At 40.5% G+C, this 20,797-nt stretch overlaps 1 protein-coding gene across 7 annotated transcripts in view; it reads right to left on the reverse strand.

The window, feature by feature from the left end:
• Positions 1 to 20,797, reverse strand: part of fbxw7 (F-box and WD repeat domain containing 7) — a 128,224-nt gene that overhangs the window by 15,285 nt on the left and 92,142 nt on the right. For 6 of the 7 annotated variants that reach the window (XM_031276765.2, XM_031276764.2, XM_031276763.2 and 3 more), the window contains 6 exons: positions 8,371 to 8,453; positions 6,226 to 6,367; positions 3,517 to 3,651; positions 1,044 to 1,167; positions 745 to 881; positions 4 to 117 (listed from right to left, as the gene is read on the reverse strand). In XM_031276765.2, the coding sequence (XP_031132625.1) occupies positions 4 to 117; positions 745 to 881; positions 1,044 to 1,167; positions 3,517 to 3,651; positions 6,226 to 6,367; positions 8,371 to 8,453 (735 nt within the window). Of the gene's footprint in view, positions 1 to 3; positions 118 to 744; positions 882 to 1,043; positions 1,168 to 3,516; positions 3,652 to 6,225; positions 6,368 to 8,370; positions 8,454 to 12,528; positions 12,913 to 20,797 lie in introns of those variants that run through there. The other variant, XM_031276768.2, reaches the window with a different exon arrangement.

Raw genomic sequence — 20,797 nt, forward strand, 5'->3', positions numbered from 1 at the left:
TACCTTTCCTGTGATGGCCGACCAGACTTTTAGCGTGTTGTCGTCAGAGCCGCTGACGATGCGGTTGCCACAGAACTGGAGGCAGGTGATCACATGGTCATCATGACCTTTCAACACCTTGAGATGGGACAGATAAAAAGAGATGCAATGAGAAGGACATGGAGGACAGGGGGGGGGGGGAGGAGAGTGCAGAATGACACAGCAAGAATTGAGGCTGACAATGACACGTCTCCGGTGCTTTGTACATCAAAGGGGAGATAAGAGGGAAATGTCACCAAGTGCTGCAGGTGTACACAGCTCTTTAAGCAGTGTGGGGGTGTGTGTGTGTGTGTGTGTGTGTGTGTGGGTGTGTGTCTGTCATACTGTGTCACAGCACTGCTAGCTCAGCAAACGACAAATGCAAAGGGGTATGAAGAGCACAGTAACCAAATTTACATCAGTGTCGGCCTAAAGCAACCCGCGGCTGTTTCGAAAGGAGCAAAAGCATACAAGGCCCATTTTGGATCAGGTCTAGCATGCTGGTCATGCTTTATGGGAAACTTCTGAACAGGCAAAAGACAAATGGAGTGTTTAGATGGAGTAAGATCCTCCTGTGCTGCAGCTCAATTATTATTCAACAATAATACTGCAGAGTCCTGACCTATCACTAACTTTCCATCTACTGTCTATGACTCAAAGCCATTAGATATCAGATCTGTAAGAGAAGCTACCCTGTGGGGAATGTAAGTTTAAAGGAAAAGCTACCTTGGGTGATTTGAGGTCCCCTCTCCTCCAGTTGGTGTCTATTCTGTGCTGCCTGATGTAGGCACTCTTCCAGGGGCTGTGAGTGAAGCCAGGCTTGACGATTTTCCTCTTCTTGAGGGGCAGAGGCTCATCGATGCCTATGAGGAGAGAGATGGATGCAGATTGGACTAACAGGCCCATATGTTACCCCTAAAAGTTTATTTTAAAAACCGCATCTTTAAGCACAGCATTGCCCACGGCAGTAGCTCCAGACTGCTCCCGCTGGGTGACTGCATCTGTTGCAAAGACTTAAGACTCACCTTCTTCCCTGCATTTCTCCCTCCACAGCAGGTTGTCTTCTGCCAGGATGCGCCAGTAGCGACACGTCTGGGCTGCTTGGAGTAGGTCCTTCGGTTCCAGGAATGACAGCACATACAAAGCCAGCTGTTGAAAGACAAGGACGAGGAATATGAGAGGTGTAAATGGAAAAGGAAACACAAAAGGAACATTTATTCACTGCTGCGGGTGTATACAACCGTACAAGCACCTTATAGAAGACTTTTAAGTTTGAAGCAATTAAAATCACAATGACAAAAAGAAACAGCTGAGAAAACACACTTGCCAAGCAAACTGTGCACAATATTAACAGCATGAATCTAACTGACAGGGTAGACAATGGTATTACCATAGAATTGAGTAAACATTTCTATTAAAGCCAAATACAAAATACACAATAGGAGCTTGACACAGCCAGTAATAATGCAGAGGCTACAGTTCGTTAAGCCAAAGCCGGACTAAAAAGACACAAAACCTGGTATAATGAGTATAAATCTGGACCCCTGAGCAATGGGGGTGGGTGGGGGAGAATGTTCTGCTATTTTTTTCCAACATATACAACAGGTGTATATTTGGACAATGTCTGCTGCAACTATGAAATAATGCGGTGGACCAACCATTAGGACAATAGCTTGTCCTCTGTATTATCATCATCATAAAAAGTGTAAGGATTATGGGTTCATTTTGTAACCCGTTGTGCAAATATTGTTCTTCTATTATATTACAATAATCCGAGATGATAATGACCCACGGCACGCTGTGTGACAAAATTCAGAAGAGGGTACCGGGGGGCTGGTTTCACAAAGACATTTTAGACAGGATTGTAAAGTTAGGCCAGTCCCAATTTTGCTCTTAGATCTTAGTCTATTTGCAACTAATTTTCATCATCATTTTCATCTTCAATTAATCCGCCCATTATTTTCTTGATTAGTCGTTTTCAATTTCTCAGCCTGAGGTGATGTATTCATAGCTTGTTTTGTTCGACCTAATGTCTAAAACCCAAAGATATTGAATTTACTATCCTTTATGATAAAGGATCCTGTCATCAATAAATCCTCACATTTGAGAAGCTGGAACCAGATAATTAGTTGGGCAATTTTTTTGCCAAACGATTAATGAATTATATAAATCAATATTATTTTCTCCCAATTTTTTTTTTGTATTGTTATACTCTTTGCTGCATATTCTCAGTAAATCACCCCTGTAACTGTTGAATCTCATTTAATCTTCTGGAGCAAAGAGAGCTGAGAGGTTTGATACGGTCATGTTTTTTTTTTTATTTAGTTCATTTACCCAGAATTCATTGCAAATTAGTCCAGTTAAGATAGTCAAGAGCTAGGCAGCTGTGCAACAGAGGAATTTAGACGTCCATCTGAAATCGGACTATTTCTTAGATTTAGGCCATAGTCAAAGTCTATCTTTGTCAAATCGGGCCCCTGATCTGAATCTCATTGTACCTTTATGGAAGATCTGGAGAGGTTTCCTTGTCAAATATCCGACCTCACGCACAACATTTCAAAGAGGACTGTGGGTCACCATGAAGGACATAAGGCTTTTATGTTTTGTCTACCCGCTGAAGGTATTCCGGTATCAAAGTTTAGTTTTAGGGATATTTCAAATTACTTGTCCCAGACAACATCCACAAACCTTGACATACCTAAATCACCTGAAAGCCTGTCTAAGCCAGTAGTCATTATCGGGCTACAGGATATTTCAAGTGTTTTATGAATGGACCTCGAGCGATTGCTTTTTTAAGCCCAACACACCGCCTTCTGCAGAATCTCTAGGTGGTTTCAATTTCAACTCTATCTATAGTGCGGCCACAGGGATTGTCCTGTTAAAATTTCTTGACAGCCCTTCAATATATTTTCAGCAGCTCCAGACAGGATTATCAAAAGAAGGAACAGGATATAAAAAAAGAAAAACAGAAAAAGAATGAAAAGAGCAGGCTGATTTCCTGGTGAGAACACACATGATGCTGCTGTGTATCTGGCTTTAGAGCAAGTGGTGCTGACACCTTGAAACCTTGCATCCTATTGCCTCCCTCTATACGCCACCAGCCCCCTCCTTTCATCCCAACACCTGCCAGAGAGAGACAATGTGTTAAGTATTTGATCAGCTACAACAGAGACGGTGGATTGAGGCTGTTTTGTAAGAATCCCTTATGTGATCTTATCGTCAGCGTGGCACTTTAGATTGTTTGTATTGTCAGTTATGATGCAGATCAGAAACAAGACACCCCACTATGGATGTTGTTAGATGATCTGAAGGAAGACTGCGACAGGATTACGGCTGGAGAGGAAGCCTTGTCTCTCCCTGTCACGTTTTGCACATTCACAAAACAATGTCTATTACAAGGGATTCCCATGGGTGTTCAGGTCAGACGGAAGAGGAACAGGAGGACTAGAGCTGAAGTTGTGGGCTGATAACCGAAAAAGGGGGTATTCAGGAACTCACCTCTTTGGGCAGCAGGGAGATAAAGTCTCGCTGAAACTGCGGCTCGATCACCTGCATCATATGCTTGACTTGTGTGGGCTCACAGCTGTCTATCAACTCATCCAGCGCCAGCAGCTTCTCTGGGCCAGTCCAGCTCTGGAACACAGAGGAACTGGTTTAACAAAAATGGCATCCTCTACATCACATTCATTTAGCAGACCCTTCTGTCTAAAGTGACTAAACCTAGATTGGAAGTAAAGCTACACTACATATTATAAAAAAAAAAAAAAAATCAACTGCAAGTCTCAATGCACAACAGATGAAAGCACAGGAATAGTCTCAACTCCGCTAATGAAAAAACAATTGAAAAGAGAATCTGCGGAGTCAACTCAAGGCAAAATCCAGGAACCTTAAGAGGCTAAGTTTGACGGTGGTGGAGTTCAACATTATGAGCATCACAAACGAAGACAGCTGGTGTCAATGGGGAAAAGGTGTAGCCATTAAAAAAATACTGAGCTTCATGGGTTGTCAGCCATGTTAAGATGCTTCTGACCTTTATCACGGCTAAAAATAATGTTATTTTTCAAAACGCTAAAGTTTCCAGTTGACATCCATGAGATTTTGCACGGATATTTATTCACTGCTTGCTTTTCAGGAGTGCCGTGTTCACTTACTTGACTATTTCAAACACAGCGAAACATTCCTATAATTCCTCTTGTATCTAGTTGTGTTTAGTGACTCTGCAATTTCTTTATGTACCAAACCATGTACTAATACACTTTCTGCAGTATAACATTATAGGGACTGACTTGTACAGCGGTGTATCCTATTGGCTTTTATTGCTTTTTATTTCACTGCAGTCTTTACTGTCTGTGTTCTCTCTGTACTGTCCTCTCTAGAGGTTCTCAAAATAAAGGGAAAAACATGTTTGGCTATCACAGGTGGTGATATACTAGTGAACTCTGTTAGCAAAATATTCATTAAACCTCCACATTTGGATTGCCACACCCGACACAGCTGTAAATGTTGAGTGTTAACTGAAAAACATAGCAGCGGGGCGTTATGGGCTGATTGTGCCAATTTATCGTGGTCAAACTAGCCGCCTAAGTGTGCTTGCGTATGCTCTTATTTTACGTTAATTGGAGCGCCTTGGAAACGCGCTGCCTTGTGCAGTGTGTCTGTAACACGTTAATGTTCCCTACGTGTCTTCCACAGCAGCACAGAGTTGCTCGAGGCACCTGCCTATTTCTAGCAGCCAACACAGAGGAAAATTTGAGCATCAGGAACCACACTCTATCAACAACATTATTAGAACTCTGTGGGGTTATTTCTTCTGCTTGAACATTCAGTTGTTTAACGCTGGCTGATGACTAGCACTGCACCGTATGTTGGACCCAACAGCTGTAGCTGTTTTTCTCTGTGGAGCGATGAAATCTAACAATGATTACAGGCTACAAGGCAGGAAGGAAAATCTGGCACATGCAAACCACCTGTAATTTGGCAGCTAAAAGCTTTAGCCAGAGGTGCTGGAGATAATCAGGGGGTTCAGAGACCTCCTGAGACATGAGTGGCATCAATCTTTTCATCTAACTTCCCCCAAAAGTGCGAATAAGCGTATTCTCCAAAATGTTATCTAAACCTTTAATGTAATATGTGACTTTGCCATGACCATGTGTGTCCTTGTGTTTGTCTTTTAGAGTGCAAAACCCCAAAATAAAACAAGTTTGGACGTATTCTTTGTGAAAACAGTCTTTCTAGCTAATAGTATGCTGCCGTGTAGTTTCCCTCTCTAATAGCAGCAACAGGCTAGGACTGGACTGGGGAATGTATAGAATGTAAGTTTGAGGTTTAGCTGCCTGCAGCCTGAACTGTCAAATTAAAGACAGTAGACTGCAGCAGGTCAGGCTTGAAGACTAATATACGTAAAATAAACACTGAGGTGTCACAGGTTCGCCCAGCTATTCAAACATAATGAGTTTAAGCTCTCTAAGGTAAGGAAGTCCATGGCAACCTATTATATTGGAAATCATAGAGACCCCATCAAGGCTAATATGTTTAAATGACATCCTATTTTCCATGAAGTCTGGAATCATTAGAGCTGAAGTCTAAGATGAAAGAAATGGCTCTATTATGTTGCAGTATAGACAATGATAATATAGAAAAATGAATATAGAAATAGGGTAAACTATAAATACAGTATTACGTTTTAGGTCTTTATCTGTCTATGTTCTCTACAGACACTGACAGTAATCAATGAAGTGGTCGAAACAAGTACGTAGAACGTTGTCTATTCTTGCTCATCACGGACACAAAATGACCTCTAAAGAGATCCAAAATCTGAATAACTGTCCCTGGATAATGCAGTAAAGATACACAACAATGTAACAATAATACTTTTTACAATACATTTTACTGCAGTGTCGTGACGTCTCAATATCAGAGGACCATGGAAGACAACATGTGTTCAACTTTTAGTACAGACTATAAGTCTACAGAAGAAACGTAACTCTGCTTTAAAGTCTTAACAGGTACGGCTAATTCCAATTCCACGCTACAGTGGCTATGGTAATGTGGTGGGCCTGAACAACAAGGCAGCAATTATCTCTTAGACTAAGTGAACATTGATTGGGCACAACATCTGCTTTTTGATGAGCTTTTGTTGGAGGGGCTCGGAGTTGCCCGTGGGGGGAAAAGAAAAAGGGACGAAGAAGAAAACTCTGTTGTGCTCACCTGAAATGTTCGGAGCCATTCTTGGAGTCCCGTGGGTGGCTGGATTGAGGTGATGCGCCGTCTCTGCTGCCCCTGACCATTGGCTGTTCTAATGTGGCCAAATGTGGTGGGTGTGGCTGGACATGGCACAATTCCTGTCGGGCTGCAATTTACAAGGAAAAACCAACCCTTAGAAGCTAATAATAATAATAATAATAATAATAATATGACATCTTCACAGGCAAATGACCAACAGACATTAGAGAGAGGACATAAAAGCACTGCTTTCCACAAGAACTATTGAACGAAAAAAATAGAAACATTAGGAAAACATTACAGACATTTAAAGGATACACTTTTAATGAGAACAATAAACTCGATATGAGGGCATTTTTTGTTGTTCACAGATTCATTTTGCTGCAACCTTTGCAGATTTGTCAACCACAAATTATTTTGTAGTAGACAAAAACATAAAGATGGCCCATGGGTCCATGCAACAGCAAATAATGCTAAGTTAAAATTAATTTTTAGAGGTATACAAAAAATGTAATTAAAGCTTAGCGAGATCTGAAGATTGTCCTTCAGTTTAAAGGTCCTATGACATGCTGCTTTTTGGATGCTTTTATATAGGCCTTAGTGGTCCCCTAATACTGTATCTGAAGTCTCTTTCCCGAAATTCAGCCTTGGTGCAGAATTACAGCCACTAGAGCCAGTCCCACAATGAGCTTTCCGTGTCTGTAGCTTTAAATGCTATTGAGGAGGAGAGGGGGGGGCAAGGTGGAGGGTGGGGGTGTAGCCTTGACCAACTGCCATGCTTTGCTTGTTTGCAAGCCATAATGTCTCTCTCTTTCTCATGGGTGGGCCAAATTCTCTGGGCGGGCAAAGAATCTTCTCCTTATGACGTCATAAGGAGAAGATTCCAGATCGGCCCATCTGAGCTTTCATTTTCTCAAAAGGCAGAGCAGGATACCCAGGCCTCGGTTTACACCTATCGCCATTTCTAGCCACTGGGGGACCATATGCAGGCTGGGGGAACTCATATTAATGTTAAAAAACCTCATAAAGTGAAATTTTCATGCCATGGGACCTTTAAGAAAGCTTAAAGGAAGTGCATTCTGCTAGGCAAATAAAAAAAAAAAGTGATTTATTTTTACATTATGCTAATTTCCTGAAAAGAGGTGTTATAATAAAAAGGTAAAATATTGTTTATTATGAGATTATGTAACAATAATACAGCTGCTGTTGGAACTGAATAATATAAATGACTTCTGAGCTGTGTAAATTAAAAAATTAAAAAATTCAAACTTGACCAAAACATTGTGGTTTCAGAACAACAAGGATATCATTATGTCCTAATCACACGTTTACTGGTTTCAAACTGAATGTTATCCTGTTGGTTACAGAAGGAGAAGCAAATCTGACGTGCACTATGGCGAAATCCCAAAAAAGTTTAGTACATTTCTTTATTTTATTTTTATTTGACAGGGACAGTGCATATTAATAAAAAATATTGGCCTGAAAAGTACAAAGATATATTTTTTCCTCTAGAGGCTTCAAAGTATGCACAATCCTACAGATTTCTGTCCGAGTCCAGACTCTCCTGTTGTAAGAACCTGGATGTGAAAAGCAGCACAGGACTTCAAAGGGCACCCATGTGCCCTTGTAATGTAAGGGCAGCGGGAGAAACCATCCAGTAGGCACCCTCAATACCCCAGATTCTGCTTGCTGACAGCAAAATGGAAAGCTGGGGGTCCATTTCATTATTGATTCATTTTTAATGGGAGGGGAAGCTGAGACGGTGCCAGCTACATGGCAACATTTAAATCAAGTGGCTGTGTTCAGTCTGAATTTTAATGTGGCTACATGTGAACACGTGCATTAAATATTGAGGGTTAGAGAAACATCTGGGGCTGCTGACTGGATGCTGGATATACAATATGATGTGAAGCATTCTGTTTGAAGACACAGTTTCTTTGTTCATACCTCTTATTATTTCTTTTCATGGTAGCATCATTTAATGTGTATAGCACTAAAATAAGGAGATATGGCTCTTTAAAATGTAATTTCTACCTAAGGTAGGAAACCAATGCAGGACACTGCAAGGAAACATGGGAGAAGGTGTGTCTCTGCTGGGAGGTCTTAGGGCTGAAATCTAGGTTGCTTTACCTTGGATACTCAGGGCCTTTACAGGGCTTTTTTCCTGACGGGAAAGATCGGACCTCGGGGCCATGGTCCAACTTTCTTTTCATCTGAAAAAGAAAGAAGAAAAACATGAGAAACCAACAGAGCATAACACTGGAGGACACTGAATTTTAAAACACAAAACCTAATGATTACACTGCATTCTTCTGAGAAGTAAATACAAATGTACACCATATAGAATTTGGTTGGAGGGGGCAGTTCTAGCATGTGTTGTATAATCCATCATTGTTTCCTTCCTTTCTCATAACTTTCTTTCAAAAACAGAATCTAAGTCACTTTACTTTTTGATTGAGAAGCCAGTACTTGAAAAGCTAATTTAAAAAAGGAATCAGACGTTTATAAAAACGGGTGAAAGCTGAAAATTGCTTTTGCAAGTCAGACTTTGTTAACATGTCTGAAATCCAGCATATTAAAATACAGACACCCACCACAGTCTTGCAACAGCTTTATGCAAATAGGAAATTAAACTTTAATGCATAGGCTCAAGATTCCAAGTATTAACATGTTCCATAACAAAGCAGAGAGGTAATGACCTATCTGTGGTTGAGGCAGCTCAACATTATGAGATAGCGGGATCGAAAGCAGGTGCTTGTTTAACAATGCTGTGCTTTATTTTGATAATGTTCCATGTTGGAAATCCTTGAGCAACCAGACACCCCATAATATCCAGAGGCACTCGCACATTCACACCATGTGAAGTGTACACCATGTTCATGCACACAATATAACCACAAAGTACAAAAGGGAGGATACAGGGTGCATTCTTTGGCACTGACGTTTCCATACCGATACTTGAGAAACAAAAACAGTGCAAGCCAGTTCTTTATTTCTTTCTATCACCTGCATGTGTACACACCACCGAGTCCCTGTTACCACCTACCCAACTGCACAAACAAAGGAGCCTATGTGAGCCCGGGCAAGCCAATTTTCTTCATCCTATGCCTGCCACTCTCTCTGGCAAGGCCTCTCACCACACATGCAAGTGATCACCATCTCATCGCCGGTCCCTCATGATTCACAAGCTAACTGAATAACTGAACTGAAGTGTCTTGCCAAAATAAGATATACCATGTAACAGTCTGGCCTTGTTTCTTGATTAATTAAACGCGTTTCATATTTAAATTAAAGCTTAGCGAGATCTGATGATTGTCCTTCAGTTTAAGAAAAATAGACTGTTCTCTCAATTCTCGTTCTGGGCTTCACTTAAACCCAGCTATGTAGGACCCACCAGCAGTACCAACATAGTGCAGAATGATTCCTTCCTGTTTTTCATCAGATAATGATAATTTTCTTGTACTTCCTTTTTAGGAACAGTTTGTCTACAGTTCCAGCCTTGTGCTGCAATAAAATGTGTTGCTGTTGCAGAACTTCCATCTGTCCTCTTGCAACTGTAGAAACTGATAATGACTTCTAAAAAGCAGAAACTACATTGAAGATAAACTTTTTTTTTTAAATGCATTTTTGAAATGTTTTTGTAACATTGGATCTTACACAAGAAAACTGCACTGGACATTTGACTCCACACTGTCTGGCTTTACAGTGGCATGATTACACGTCTCTCCTCAAGAAGTGTGTTTTTTGTTTATCACTATAATTTGGCGAGTGTGTGTTTCTCCTCTCAGTGTTTTCAGTCTGAGTGGCACATTTTGAGTGTTGAGACCAGAAAGCAAATACATCATAAAACAATGATGGACCCAAGAGAAACGATTCAGAAATGCTGAATGATGATTATCAGCAACTGCACCCATGCATTTGGTATCAATACAGGCTACCTCAGTATTTAATGGGGACTACAGAATGAATCAATGCACCAAGACAACTGACACAACACCAAAGCCTGCGTTTATGGAGGCATGAGTACATGACCAGCACACCAACTTGTACTGCAGGTTAGGTGTCCCCTGGACATTACACTGTAATCTGACCAAAGATTTGTGATCTTTTTTGCTCACAAGTCAGCTCCTGTGTAAAGCTGCAGGAGGGTCAATGGAAGAGCCATTCAAATCATTAGTTATTCAATACGGAAATGTATATTAGAGGCACTGGGAAATGTAATCTATGTGGCAAAAAAAGGACATGTAGTCAAAAACAATTCAAAAGGTTGCAAGTTTTTTGTGTTCCACTTGTCCACATTTAGAATATCTGGCTGACAGCCTTTTGATTGATAAGGAATATAAACGGGGGTTTATAAGATACTCCTGCTTGTTAAGGTCCAGGTCTTAAACCCAACTGCCTTGTTCTTAAAGCGGTGATCTCACTGCAATGGCAGTTCAGTAGCCAAGGAGAGCCTGGGTGTGGGTATGCATTAATGTGTATGTGTGTGTGTCCGCGTGCATGCATTTCAGAGTGGGAGAGAGAAAAGGGGGAGTACTGGCTGGCTTTAAGTGTGTGTGTGTGTGTGTGTGTGTGTGTGTGTGTGTGTGTGTGTGTGTGTGTGTGTGTGCATGCAAGAAAACCTCAAACTAAATGCGGGCGTGAAAAAAGCAGCGTGTAACCAGCCTCTTCTTGTGTTTCAGCCTGGGAAAAAGGTAACCAAAGCACGCAGTGTTTGTAAATCACCACTAATCAGTCCTCCCCTCCTTCCTCTTGGCTTCCCCTTCCCTATCTGGCCAAAAGCACGACAGATGGATACACAGAGAGTTAATGGTGTTTTAAAGACAGCAATCACTCTAACATAATGCGTTGATTCATTTCAACGCAGACTACATCCTGCAGCATCAGTCACTTGAAAAATATTTTCTCATTTTTCAAATACCGTTTCAAGCAGCCATGAAAACAGTTTCATCATGTCAATCAGCATCACTTGAGCAATGCATCCGAGAACTGGCCACATTGGAAGGAATTGGCAAGTTGTAGGATTGGTATTTCAAATGGGGAAAATGGGTTTGAATGTCTTCCAAAATAAGTTAGTCTTGGCGTTTCAGTGTCTTTCTGTACCATCAAAGCGCAGCATAAAAATATTCGAGCTCTAGGGGCTGACTTCAAAATCCTGATATTTCAGGATGAGCACACACAAAATAGATGAGAATACAAATGGGTCACCGTTCAATTAAATAAACTATTGCCCATTGATTCAGAATTACAGTTTCACCTAATTATTATGATTGAGTACAAGCGTCACCACTACACAGAAAAATCCGCCCACTGCAAGGGAGTCTGATTTTGAATGATATGTGATTAATAAATTTGTTTACTTTACACACTGCGTAATGGATTCCCTTTCATATTCTTGTTTGTACTCCCCATTTCCAACTAAAGGAGCATCATTTCATGGCTGCCATCCAGCACAATACACCCAACATCCTTCAGGATATTCTCTACCTCACGCAGTCTGACACAGTGACCCATTATCTGTGGTTGGAGCCTGAGGCGTGTGCACAATGTCAGGGAATAGGCTGCTCCAACAGGCAACAGCAGACTGATCACATGCATGCATCTCAAGCAGTCACTTTGGTCACCGCAAGATAACCACTGCTGCATAATGTAGAATCATAATAACCCTGCAAACTGGGGAGGATAGCAGGTGGGAACAGGCTATTTTGTTCCTGGAACTAATAGTTATTTACAAAAGTGGAAGTCTGCATGTTTTAGAACATATATGGATGTGATATTAGCTATCTATATGTTTTATATATGTTATAACTAAATCATCAGCTAGGTTATGTAGAGGGGAGGACCACAGTTGATGTAAAGTGCAGGGAGCATCGAGCCAAACGTACATAACGCGGAAATACAAAAATATGTTCATCAAGCACTGCAGATTTGAATGGTCATACGAGTGCCACAGCAGTAACCACTTTAGAAATACAACGATTAGCCCTGAATTGGCGAGGTGGCGTTTATTTACACTGCTGAAGTTACTATGAAGGAAAGGATGCCAAATCGCGTCGCGATATTCTAACATTTAAAACAGCGCTAACATACTATATAGGCCCAATTAAAGCGGCGTCTCTGGGGGTCTGCTACACTGCTGTTCTTCCTCCGCAGTGGACGCACAATCTGCCGCGAGAGGCGCGTCAAAGATAATGAGGGCGACAAAGCGAGTCAAACACTAAATAACAAGAGACGGGGATGTGTTGGAGGTGACACGGACGGTTACTACAACCATACAAGCCTACTCACTTTGTAGAAAATCATCTTTAAAGTGCCGTAGAACCCCATCCTTGTAATCCGGTGTGTTTTCCTTTTTCCTCTTCAGTGACAATCGGTGAAGTCCAAATCTGTGTGCGTGGTGGGGAGATAGCTCTGACAGTGTGAGGGCAGCGCACTCTCAGGTAAATCCGACGCCGTCTCTGATGTGAACATGCCCGGGCACGTCACCGGAGTGGCGTGCATGCGGTAGATTTCCCCGGTATAGGCATTCAAAAAAAAAAAAAATAAGAGGAAAAAGCTCTGCCGCGTCACGCCGACTTAAATGGGGCTCGGTCGGTGGGGTGAACAATGCGATGCAACGATCCCGGAGGCGTGTGCGCCGCCGACCAGCCTCACCGAGCAGGGAGTGAACAGATGAGGGAGAAAGAGGGTGACACTCGGCAGAAAGGGGAGGAGTGGAGGGGAGAGCGTCAGAGCAGCAGAGCAGTGCTCTCTCCCTCCTCACAGGCTGCACGACGGCTTCTCCAAACAGGATCGGATTACAGCCTCCCCGGCGGAGACAGCAGGAATGGTGCAGTCCAACATTCAACACTGCGCAGCGCATCCTACGCGAGCAGGGTACCGGGGACATATGCGTAGCAGCACACAGAGACCGGTTGGGGTACACACTTGGCCTTTTGCATAAAAGGTGGACCCCCACTTGTTGCAGAATCAAAAACACACCATCCATCCTTACATGCACCCAGCCCAAGGCTCTTCTCTCTTTATTTTTACGCTCTGCATCAAATAACAAATTTGCCACATGTAAAGCATATGCAATGGTGGAAAGTAACGTTATATTTTCTTTAGTAGCCTACTGTGCTTAAGAACAATTCTGAAGCAAACAGTCTGCCATTATAATCTATCAGGCAACATTGTGAATGGATCCACCTCTGCTGCACCTGCTTATTTGCGCACACACACACACACACGTCCAATATTTGCATTCAAGTATGGCAGGTAATGAGTGACACTGCCCAGTGTTTTACAGCTTGTAAAAATCACAACCTCAAGATGGCAGCTTTAGTTAAAAAAAAAAAAAAAAAAAACATTTAGCACAGGTGAATGTACTAAACATATTTATCTTGTTACAGGATAAGTACACCAGAGGCTTTTTGTTTGATTAATTTGGGCAAATTGAGAACAGAGAATATTAAACAGTGTCCCCTGCCACCTGCGTTGCAAGACAGCAAATTGAAACATTTTTCAACATCAAACTGACCAGCTGCCATTTATAAACAGTGGCATTTGTGTGTAGTTTAAATTAAACTTTAAGCATTGGTTTGCTAGCTTTTGGGAATGCCATAACACATTGTTTTTCTGGTATAGATATCCAGTTCATACCAGTTTGGAAAATGCCATTAGTTTTTATACATCTTTGTTACCCTTGACATAAGATGATGTGTAGTTTAATTTAAACTACACATCATTAGATCATTGAAACACAGGGCACAGTGAAGTCATGGGAAGGGCTCTATTCACAGGCGACGGAGCATTGAGATCTGGCAGCATTTCAGACACTCCTGGTTTCCACCTGTAATTACTACATGACCTGGCACAGGGGGGATTTTTAGGGCTTGTTACTGAAAAGAAAAACTTGGCAAGAGAGTTCTGGTAAAAAATCTGCCACATTTTGAGCTGGAACTTTTGAGTTATTTTGGACTACACACAAAAGAAATTGATGTGACACTGCAAACCGTACAGCTTTTTGCATGGTGAATTACCGTAGTCCATAAAAGTGAATCATATACAGTAAGTCTGAAATGAATGTAGCAAGAGATTTAAATCATGATCATTTGAGAGGACATGACAGGTGTAAGAGATTTGGCTAATCCTGGCATTTTAGTCACACTTTCTCACCACAGACACGCACACAGAAAAGCACCCAAACCGGTGGACGTGAGGGTGCATCAGACAGAGCTGGTTGGGCTTTGTCCATGTGTGTTTAAGGTGGCCCTCATGAGAAAGGCCCTCTCGTTGCTCTCTGCCGGCTCAACCTTTACACAACACATTGGAATGCTTGGCATGCGAGAGGGGTTGTACTGTGGCCTTTGAATAGGCCGTGGCCTCCTTTGTCGCTCTCCTTCTGCTAGTTGGTAAAGCATTAACAACAGCCCCCCCCCCCCATACCGACCTTCTGCTTATCAGAACCAAAATCATTCCTGGTCAGACGTAAAGCTGCAAAAAGACGTTTTTTTTTCTCTCAGAGCAGAGTTTTGTTATTATCAACAAACAAACCTGTTCAGGTACGAGTGATCCAACAGACAATGGCTCCAATATTTGAACAGCAGAGGATGTATAAAAATACACTCATTACATTGCAGTGCAGCAGATAGCTTGTGGGGAAATGCAAATGTCTCATTTGACTGTACACAAATAATACACATCAATACCAAGGTTTCAGCACACTGTCTCAACAGATACTGTACAAGCCTTGTACAAATTGAGCATCCTTCGATGTATGAAGATACTGGAGGAGGCCATTAATAAATATTAATGGCCTCCTCCAGTATCTTCATACATGAATGAGAAAATGATGGCTGCAAATATTGAGAATTTTCCCTATCAATTGTACATTGATCATTTCTTGATTAATTAGTTAACTAACTGAACCCTTACCATCCAAAAGGTATTTCAAAAGCAAGAAAATCCTCACATTTTGGAATAAAGTGTTTAATATTTTGACTTCAAGAATGAATTGATTTAGAGCTCAATGAATCGATGAACAGAATTAATCTGCAACGATTTATCAATCGTAAAAATGCCCCAAACTGTTTATGGCTTTTTAAAGATGATTTGAAGATTTGCTTGTTTTCTTAGTCTTCTATGATAGTTATTTAAATTTCTCTGAGTTTTGGACTGTTATTGTCAACTTTGGCAGTGAAGTTTTTACTTCCGAGACCAAATGAATAATCTATTAACCAGGAAAATAATCAGCAGGTTAACCAATTATGAAAATAAAAGTTTCAGCCCTAAATGGATTAACTAAATTGTCAAATTAAATTTCTGTCGGGTCACTGATTAGAAGATTAGAAGCCTTAGAAGAGGAACCAAAGGTCTAACACATGTCTAGCACGATTAGAGGAACGTGAGTTGGCCTACTATTCAAATCAACAGATGTTGGTGAAAAACCTTCACTACAGGAGAAAAGGAGTTTTCTTAAGCAAATGTTTAATGTGAGGTGGCGAACTTGAAGGAGGCAAATACTTCTTGGGCAGTGATGCATCACTAAACGGTGCCGTGTCATTGTGCAATTGTCCTCTCTGTGAAAAAAAAAAAAATGAGGACTAGGGGGTCTCCTCTCAATAGATTTTCCTGAAATGGTGAAGTGTGAGCCCCATTCCAGGCTGGACAGATGCAATGCGTGTGGGGGAGGTTTGATGAATAAGGAAACCATGGATCATGGCATTCTGCGAAGGATAATTATAGCATCATCTGCATGGAGTTGAATTAACATATTCTGCAGCCACCCACGCGACTAAAACATTCAAGTTTGAAGGGGTAAGGTCAAAAAAGAAATTAAAGCAGGAGCCACTGGCCATCTCCCTTGTGACATCAATGGTGTTCATGTATTTGCAATTATTGGCAAATATTTAGAAATTGGAGTTTTAAGCAGACACAGCATTTTAAAATGTATACAAGTAGAGAGAAAACAATTAATAGAAAACTGGTACAAAAACATGTACAAAAGCTACGGAGAGAACATCAAAATTCAAGGAGCCGGTGTTGTCCTCATTCACACAGGTATACATACATACACTAAAAGGCTTAAGTAGGTGAGGCTGTCTCATAAAATACTGAGTCTTATTTGTTGCTTATCACTCATTAAAGATAATCTAAATGGAAATTGTGCCAGTTAATGAGTGGTGAAGTCTGATTTTAAGATAAAAACCAATGCAGTGCATCCAGACTATGTTGACTTTTTTTATCTAATAAACTGGTGAACAAAATACATTTTAACATTAGATTGCATTTATGCAAACACATCCTGTCCACGATTATGTTTGCTTTAACAATCAGCAGAAGGCAGTAAAGGAGAAACCACAATAATGATGCAATGCAGAAAATGAATGCATTATTTCTTGAATGTAGACGTTTCTAAGTGGAAGAGGAAGCTGTTGGCTTCTGTATGGCATGAATGCATCATGAATTACAGTTGTTACAGTCCTTTCTACTGCATCATTATCATGGACCACTACATGCTTTGCAAAATACAACTTAATAAGTATAAAAAAGCATGTGTCTATGTGTATAAAACACAGGAACCATTCTTGAACATCCCCACAGTTCCCCTCCAACATGAAAGATGTGGAACAGCTTCGTCTACAGAAATGAACCTCAACATCTGCAGCAGAACTACGGTCTAGATCTCTGTTCCGCCTTTTGTCATCACACATTACTGAGAACTAAAGTGAAATTGACCACAGAGCCCTCAGTGAGGCAATAAAAGATTGACTTATTTTCCACGGCGAAATAAGCTTCTCAGTCTGGTGTGAGTGCTTCAGGAAAAAGAAGAAATCTGCACACAGAAAGCCAAAATAATGCTTAACTCATAACCTTTAATAAATGAATAATGAATATATGTGTTCAAAGTAAAGTGTGCACTGGCCATGTCAAATTCATAGTTTTACAAACATTCAGTTGTCCTTGTCCTGCTGGGACACATTTTAGAGGTGTGGATTAAGATGGACACTGCATCACTAGTTGTTCCTCATAAGGTGTTAAATTTGTTGCGCAAGAAGTAATGAAGTCCAAGTAGTCAATGACTGAATGTGTGTTTCATTGCATTTTAAAGACTTTAATGATGCTCTCGATCATTATGTTGTCCAATTACAAGCATCATACCCAAATCCTCAGGACATCAGCAAAGTGTCCAACGCATACATCAGCCCAGTGGCACTTGCTTGCTGGAAACTGTTGTAAGAAAAAGCTTCAAACTAAAAAGTGTGACCCTCTCCAAGAGCCACAGCCTCCTTCATACTGACCCTCATTACATTTGACCTACAACATGACGGATAAGTTGGCCTGCAAGTTTGGACAGCTTCCTCATTTGTCCAAAGCCAAGTTTATTTACATAGCCCACAATCACAAGTTTGTGTTGGAGGACTTAACAATCTGCACAATTGTATCTGTACAATGACACCCTCTTTTGTCCACATCAATGACACCGAGAGAAAAATTAAAACTCTTTGGGGGAAAAAAAAAAAAAAAAAAAAAAAAACGAAGAAAGCCTCACTTCCTTCCATAATAATAATTAAAAAAAAGGCGCCGTTTGTACAGTGAAGATAGTAGCACTAGCAGAGTTGAAATTTTGAGTAGATAAATGTGAAGTACAATATAAAGTCAATATTAAGTGGTATAAGTTTAAGAGTTTCAAGGAAAGTATTATGATGCATATGAAGTTCTGTAATGAGCATTTAGTCAGGACAGTTTTTAAAGCAGCTTTTGGCTCTGTAGAGGAAGATGGATTTTCTCTAAGTCAAATAATTTCCCTAAAAATATAAATATACTACACGATAAGTAACCTCTCATATAAGTAACATTTTCCGCCCTTTCTAATCCTTTCCCAGTAATACGTAGGCCTATCTAGTTTTTGCATTTGGATGCAGCCTGAGCTGTCATATCTCATTTAGAAATGAAAGAGAGTTATGGAAATGTGTGTGATGAGCCAGGTGAAACTTGGCCGGGGCTGGCATCAACATTTACACAGAAACGAATAAACCACTTTAATCATCCAGAATTACCACTCTGCATCGCAGATAAAGCAGACCGAGCCAAATTGTGCCTGCTGGGTGTTGCCTGTCATGTGTAGATCCCTAAATATGTTTGAGAAGGTGTTGGGAAACCATGTGACTTGGTGACTGACGGTGACTTGGTCGCATGGCTTGACCTGAACTTGCTACAGAAACTCATGCATCACACTGCCTATGGTATTTTATCTCCTCTTGTGATACTGATCTCATCTAGAATACCATCTTCCCATACAACCCTTTATCTCTCCAACAAAGCAGTAATCTGCATGTTTGCTGTTCTAAATAATGGATTTCAAAAGAAAAAATGCCTGAGTAAACTCTGAACGGAGATTTTATCTTAATCTTAGTGCAACAGAGAATCCTATTTAACACACATCTGTTAGATGCAAAACAATTATATTGATCAGTATGTATTAGCCACTTTGTTACATTCAATCCACCCATCCATCCACCCATCTTTTGCCGACATTCATGATCCCCAGTGGATGAAACCTAATGACTTCGGAGACCCTCTGACTTTTCTTCTAGCGCCACCAGCAGGGCAAAATGTTCACTTATCCCGAAATATATCAGCCGTGTAAGTTTTGACAGACATTCACTGTTTTCAGATGATGTAACATAACAACTTTGGTGATCCTTTGGGCCCAGTTTTTCAAAAAATTGAATGTGGATCAAATTGATCCGGATTTGGAAATCTCATGTTTTGCTATCCAGGATCACCTGATCCTTCTTACTTTTATGCCAGTTTTTTAAAGGAACATTGGATTGGATAACTGTGATCCAAATACCAAATTTCAGGATTACCAAATCCTGTTTACCAGAGCCTTAAATGGAACCAACAGTGTAGCCTACTGGCTTAGCAAAGAACAACAGGTAGGCAAAATACCGGTGGCCACAAATAGCCATTGTTTGTTTTAATTTTAAGAAACAGAAACATTGTAATAAACAAACATTTTACATTCCTTATTTTGTTATGTTAAATAACAAAACTAAAACAATACTATCCAATAGTCAAAAATCATTAGATGTGACATACTTCATATATGCTTCAAATATGAAGAAATGTATACAGTATATCATCAGTAAACATGATGATTTTGTGATCATTTACTTAAAAAAAAGTATTTATTTGGTTCGAAAAATCCCAACTGAATCCACCCTTCTGGTGGGATCAGAATAATCTTGTTTTTTTTAATCAAATAGATCCCAAACAGAGTTCAAAGTTTTGAAAAACCCAAAGGGCAGGTTTGATCCAGGTCAAATGTAAGACTGGATTACATGATCTGATTTTAGTTCGGTATTCCTCTTTTGCTTTTGAGAAACCCATTTTCAAGATTTGATCCAATCTGTGATACGAAATCCCACTGGATTACTTTTGAAAAACTGGGCCCAGGTGCCCTCACGAGATTGACATTTGTGGTTTGGGGTGAAATGTCTAAACAAAGTAGAGAGTCTGTAGAGACATTCATGGCGCCCTCAAGATGAACTGTAGTCGCTTTTGTGATCTCATGACCTTTCATGTAGCGCCATCATCGGGTTAAAATTGGAGTTTGCCAATACTTTAGTTTATGACCGAATATTAGCAAAACTAATGACATTATGACTGCTAAACATCCGCAGGTTATCATTGTCATTGTGTGCATCTTAGTATGCTGACGTTAGCATTTAGTCACTTGTTATACAATAACAGTGTTGCTATATGAACTTCACATACTCTGTATAATTAAAAGTGGTGTGTACTGTATGTTTAGCACTTCTAAGAGGTGTGCAAGTACAGTACCCACTCAAAAACACATCATTTATCCTATCTAAGCTTATGTTATGATGGAAGCGGAGCTCTGCATTTAAAGTTTAACAGTTCAAAGTTACATGCCAGTGGCGATACTAATGATACCAATATGCATTCTCTTTGAGCCTCTTCTGCCAGAATCTGAGGAGCCAGTGTGAGGCAAGAGAGTTTTGAGGGGAATGATGCCACCCGTCTTAATGATGTGCCTCAAAAAGTTTCCTTGAAAAATCAACCATTTTTACTGTGAGGTAAAGATCATAAACTCCAGTATTGAACAGACTGTAGTGTTTCTCAACATGACAAACCGGTGACGAACAAAAGAGCAAAGAGTGCATGGCGGTAACCCCCCCACTTGTATGATAAATGGAGGGATACTTTAACAACTTGTAGACTGTCAAATGTCAAGAAAGAAAAGGAAAATAAGGCCAATGATCAGAGAAGGTGGATCCTACTGACAGGTGAGCCTCACTAATGGGGTAATCTGAAAAGAATGCAGGTTGAACATCTTCAAGTTTGCTCATCTTTAAGTTGAAAACGCAGCTCTTACTTTGTCTTTACTTATTCTTGATAGCCAGGTTAAATAGAGAAGTAGCACAAATGGACACTGACCAAAAACAACCAACCTTTTGATAACATCTAAATACGTGACTCCCATGTTGACACAGAAATCCAATTTTCAGAAAGTGAAGGGCACATTTGATCTTGTTTAGATACGTCT

This window comes from Sander lucioperca, chromosome 4 (assembly GCF_008315115.2).
Source record: "Sander lucioperca isolate FBNREF2018 chromosome 4, SLUC_FBN_1.2, whole genome shotgun sequence".
NCBI lineage: Eukaryota > Metazoa > Chordata > Actinopteri > Perciformes > Percidae > Sander > Sander lucioperca.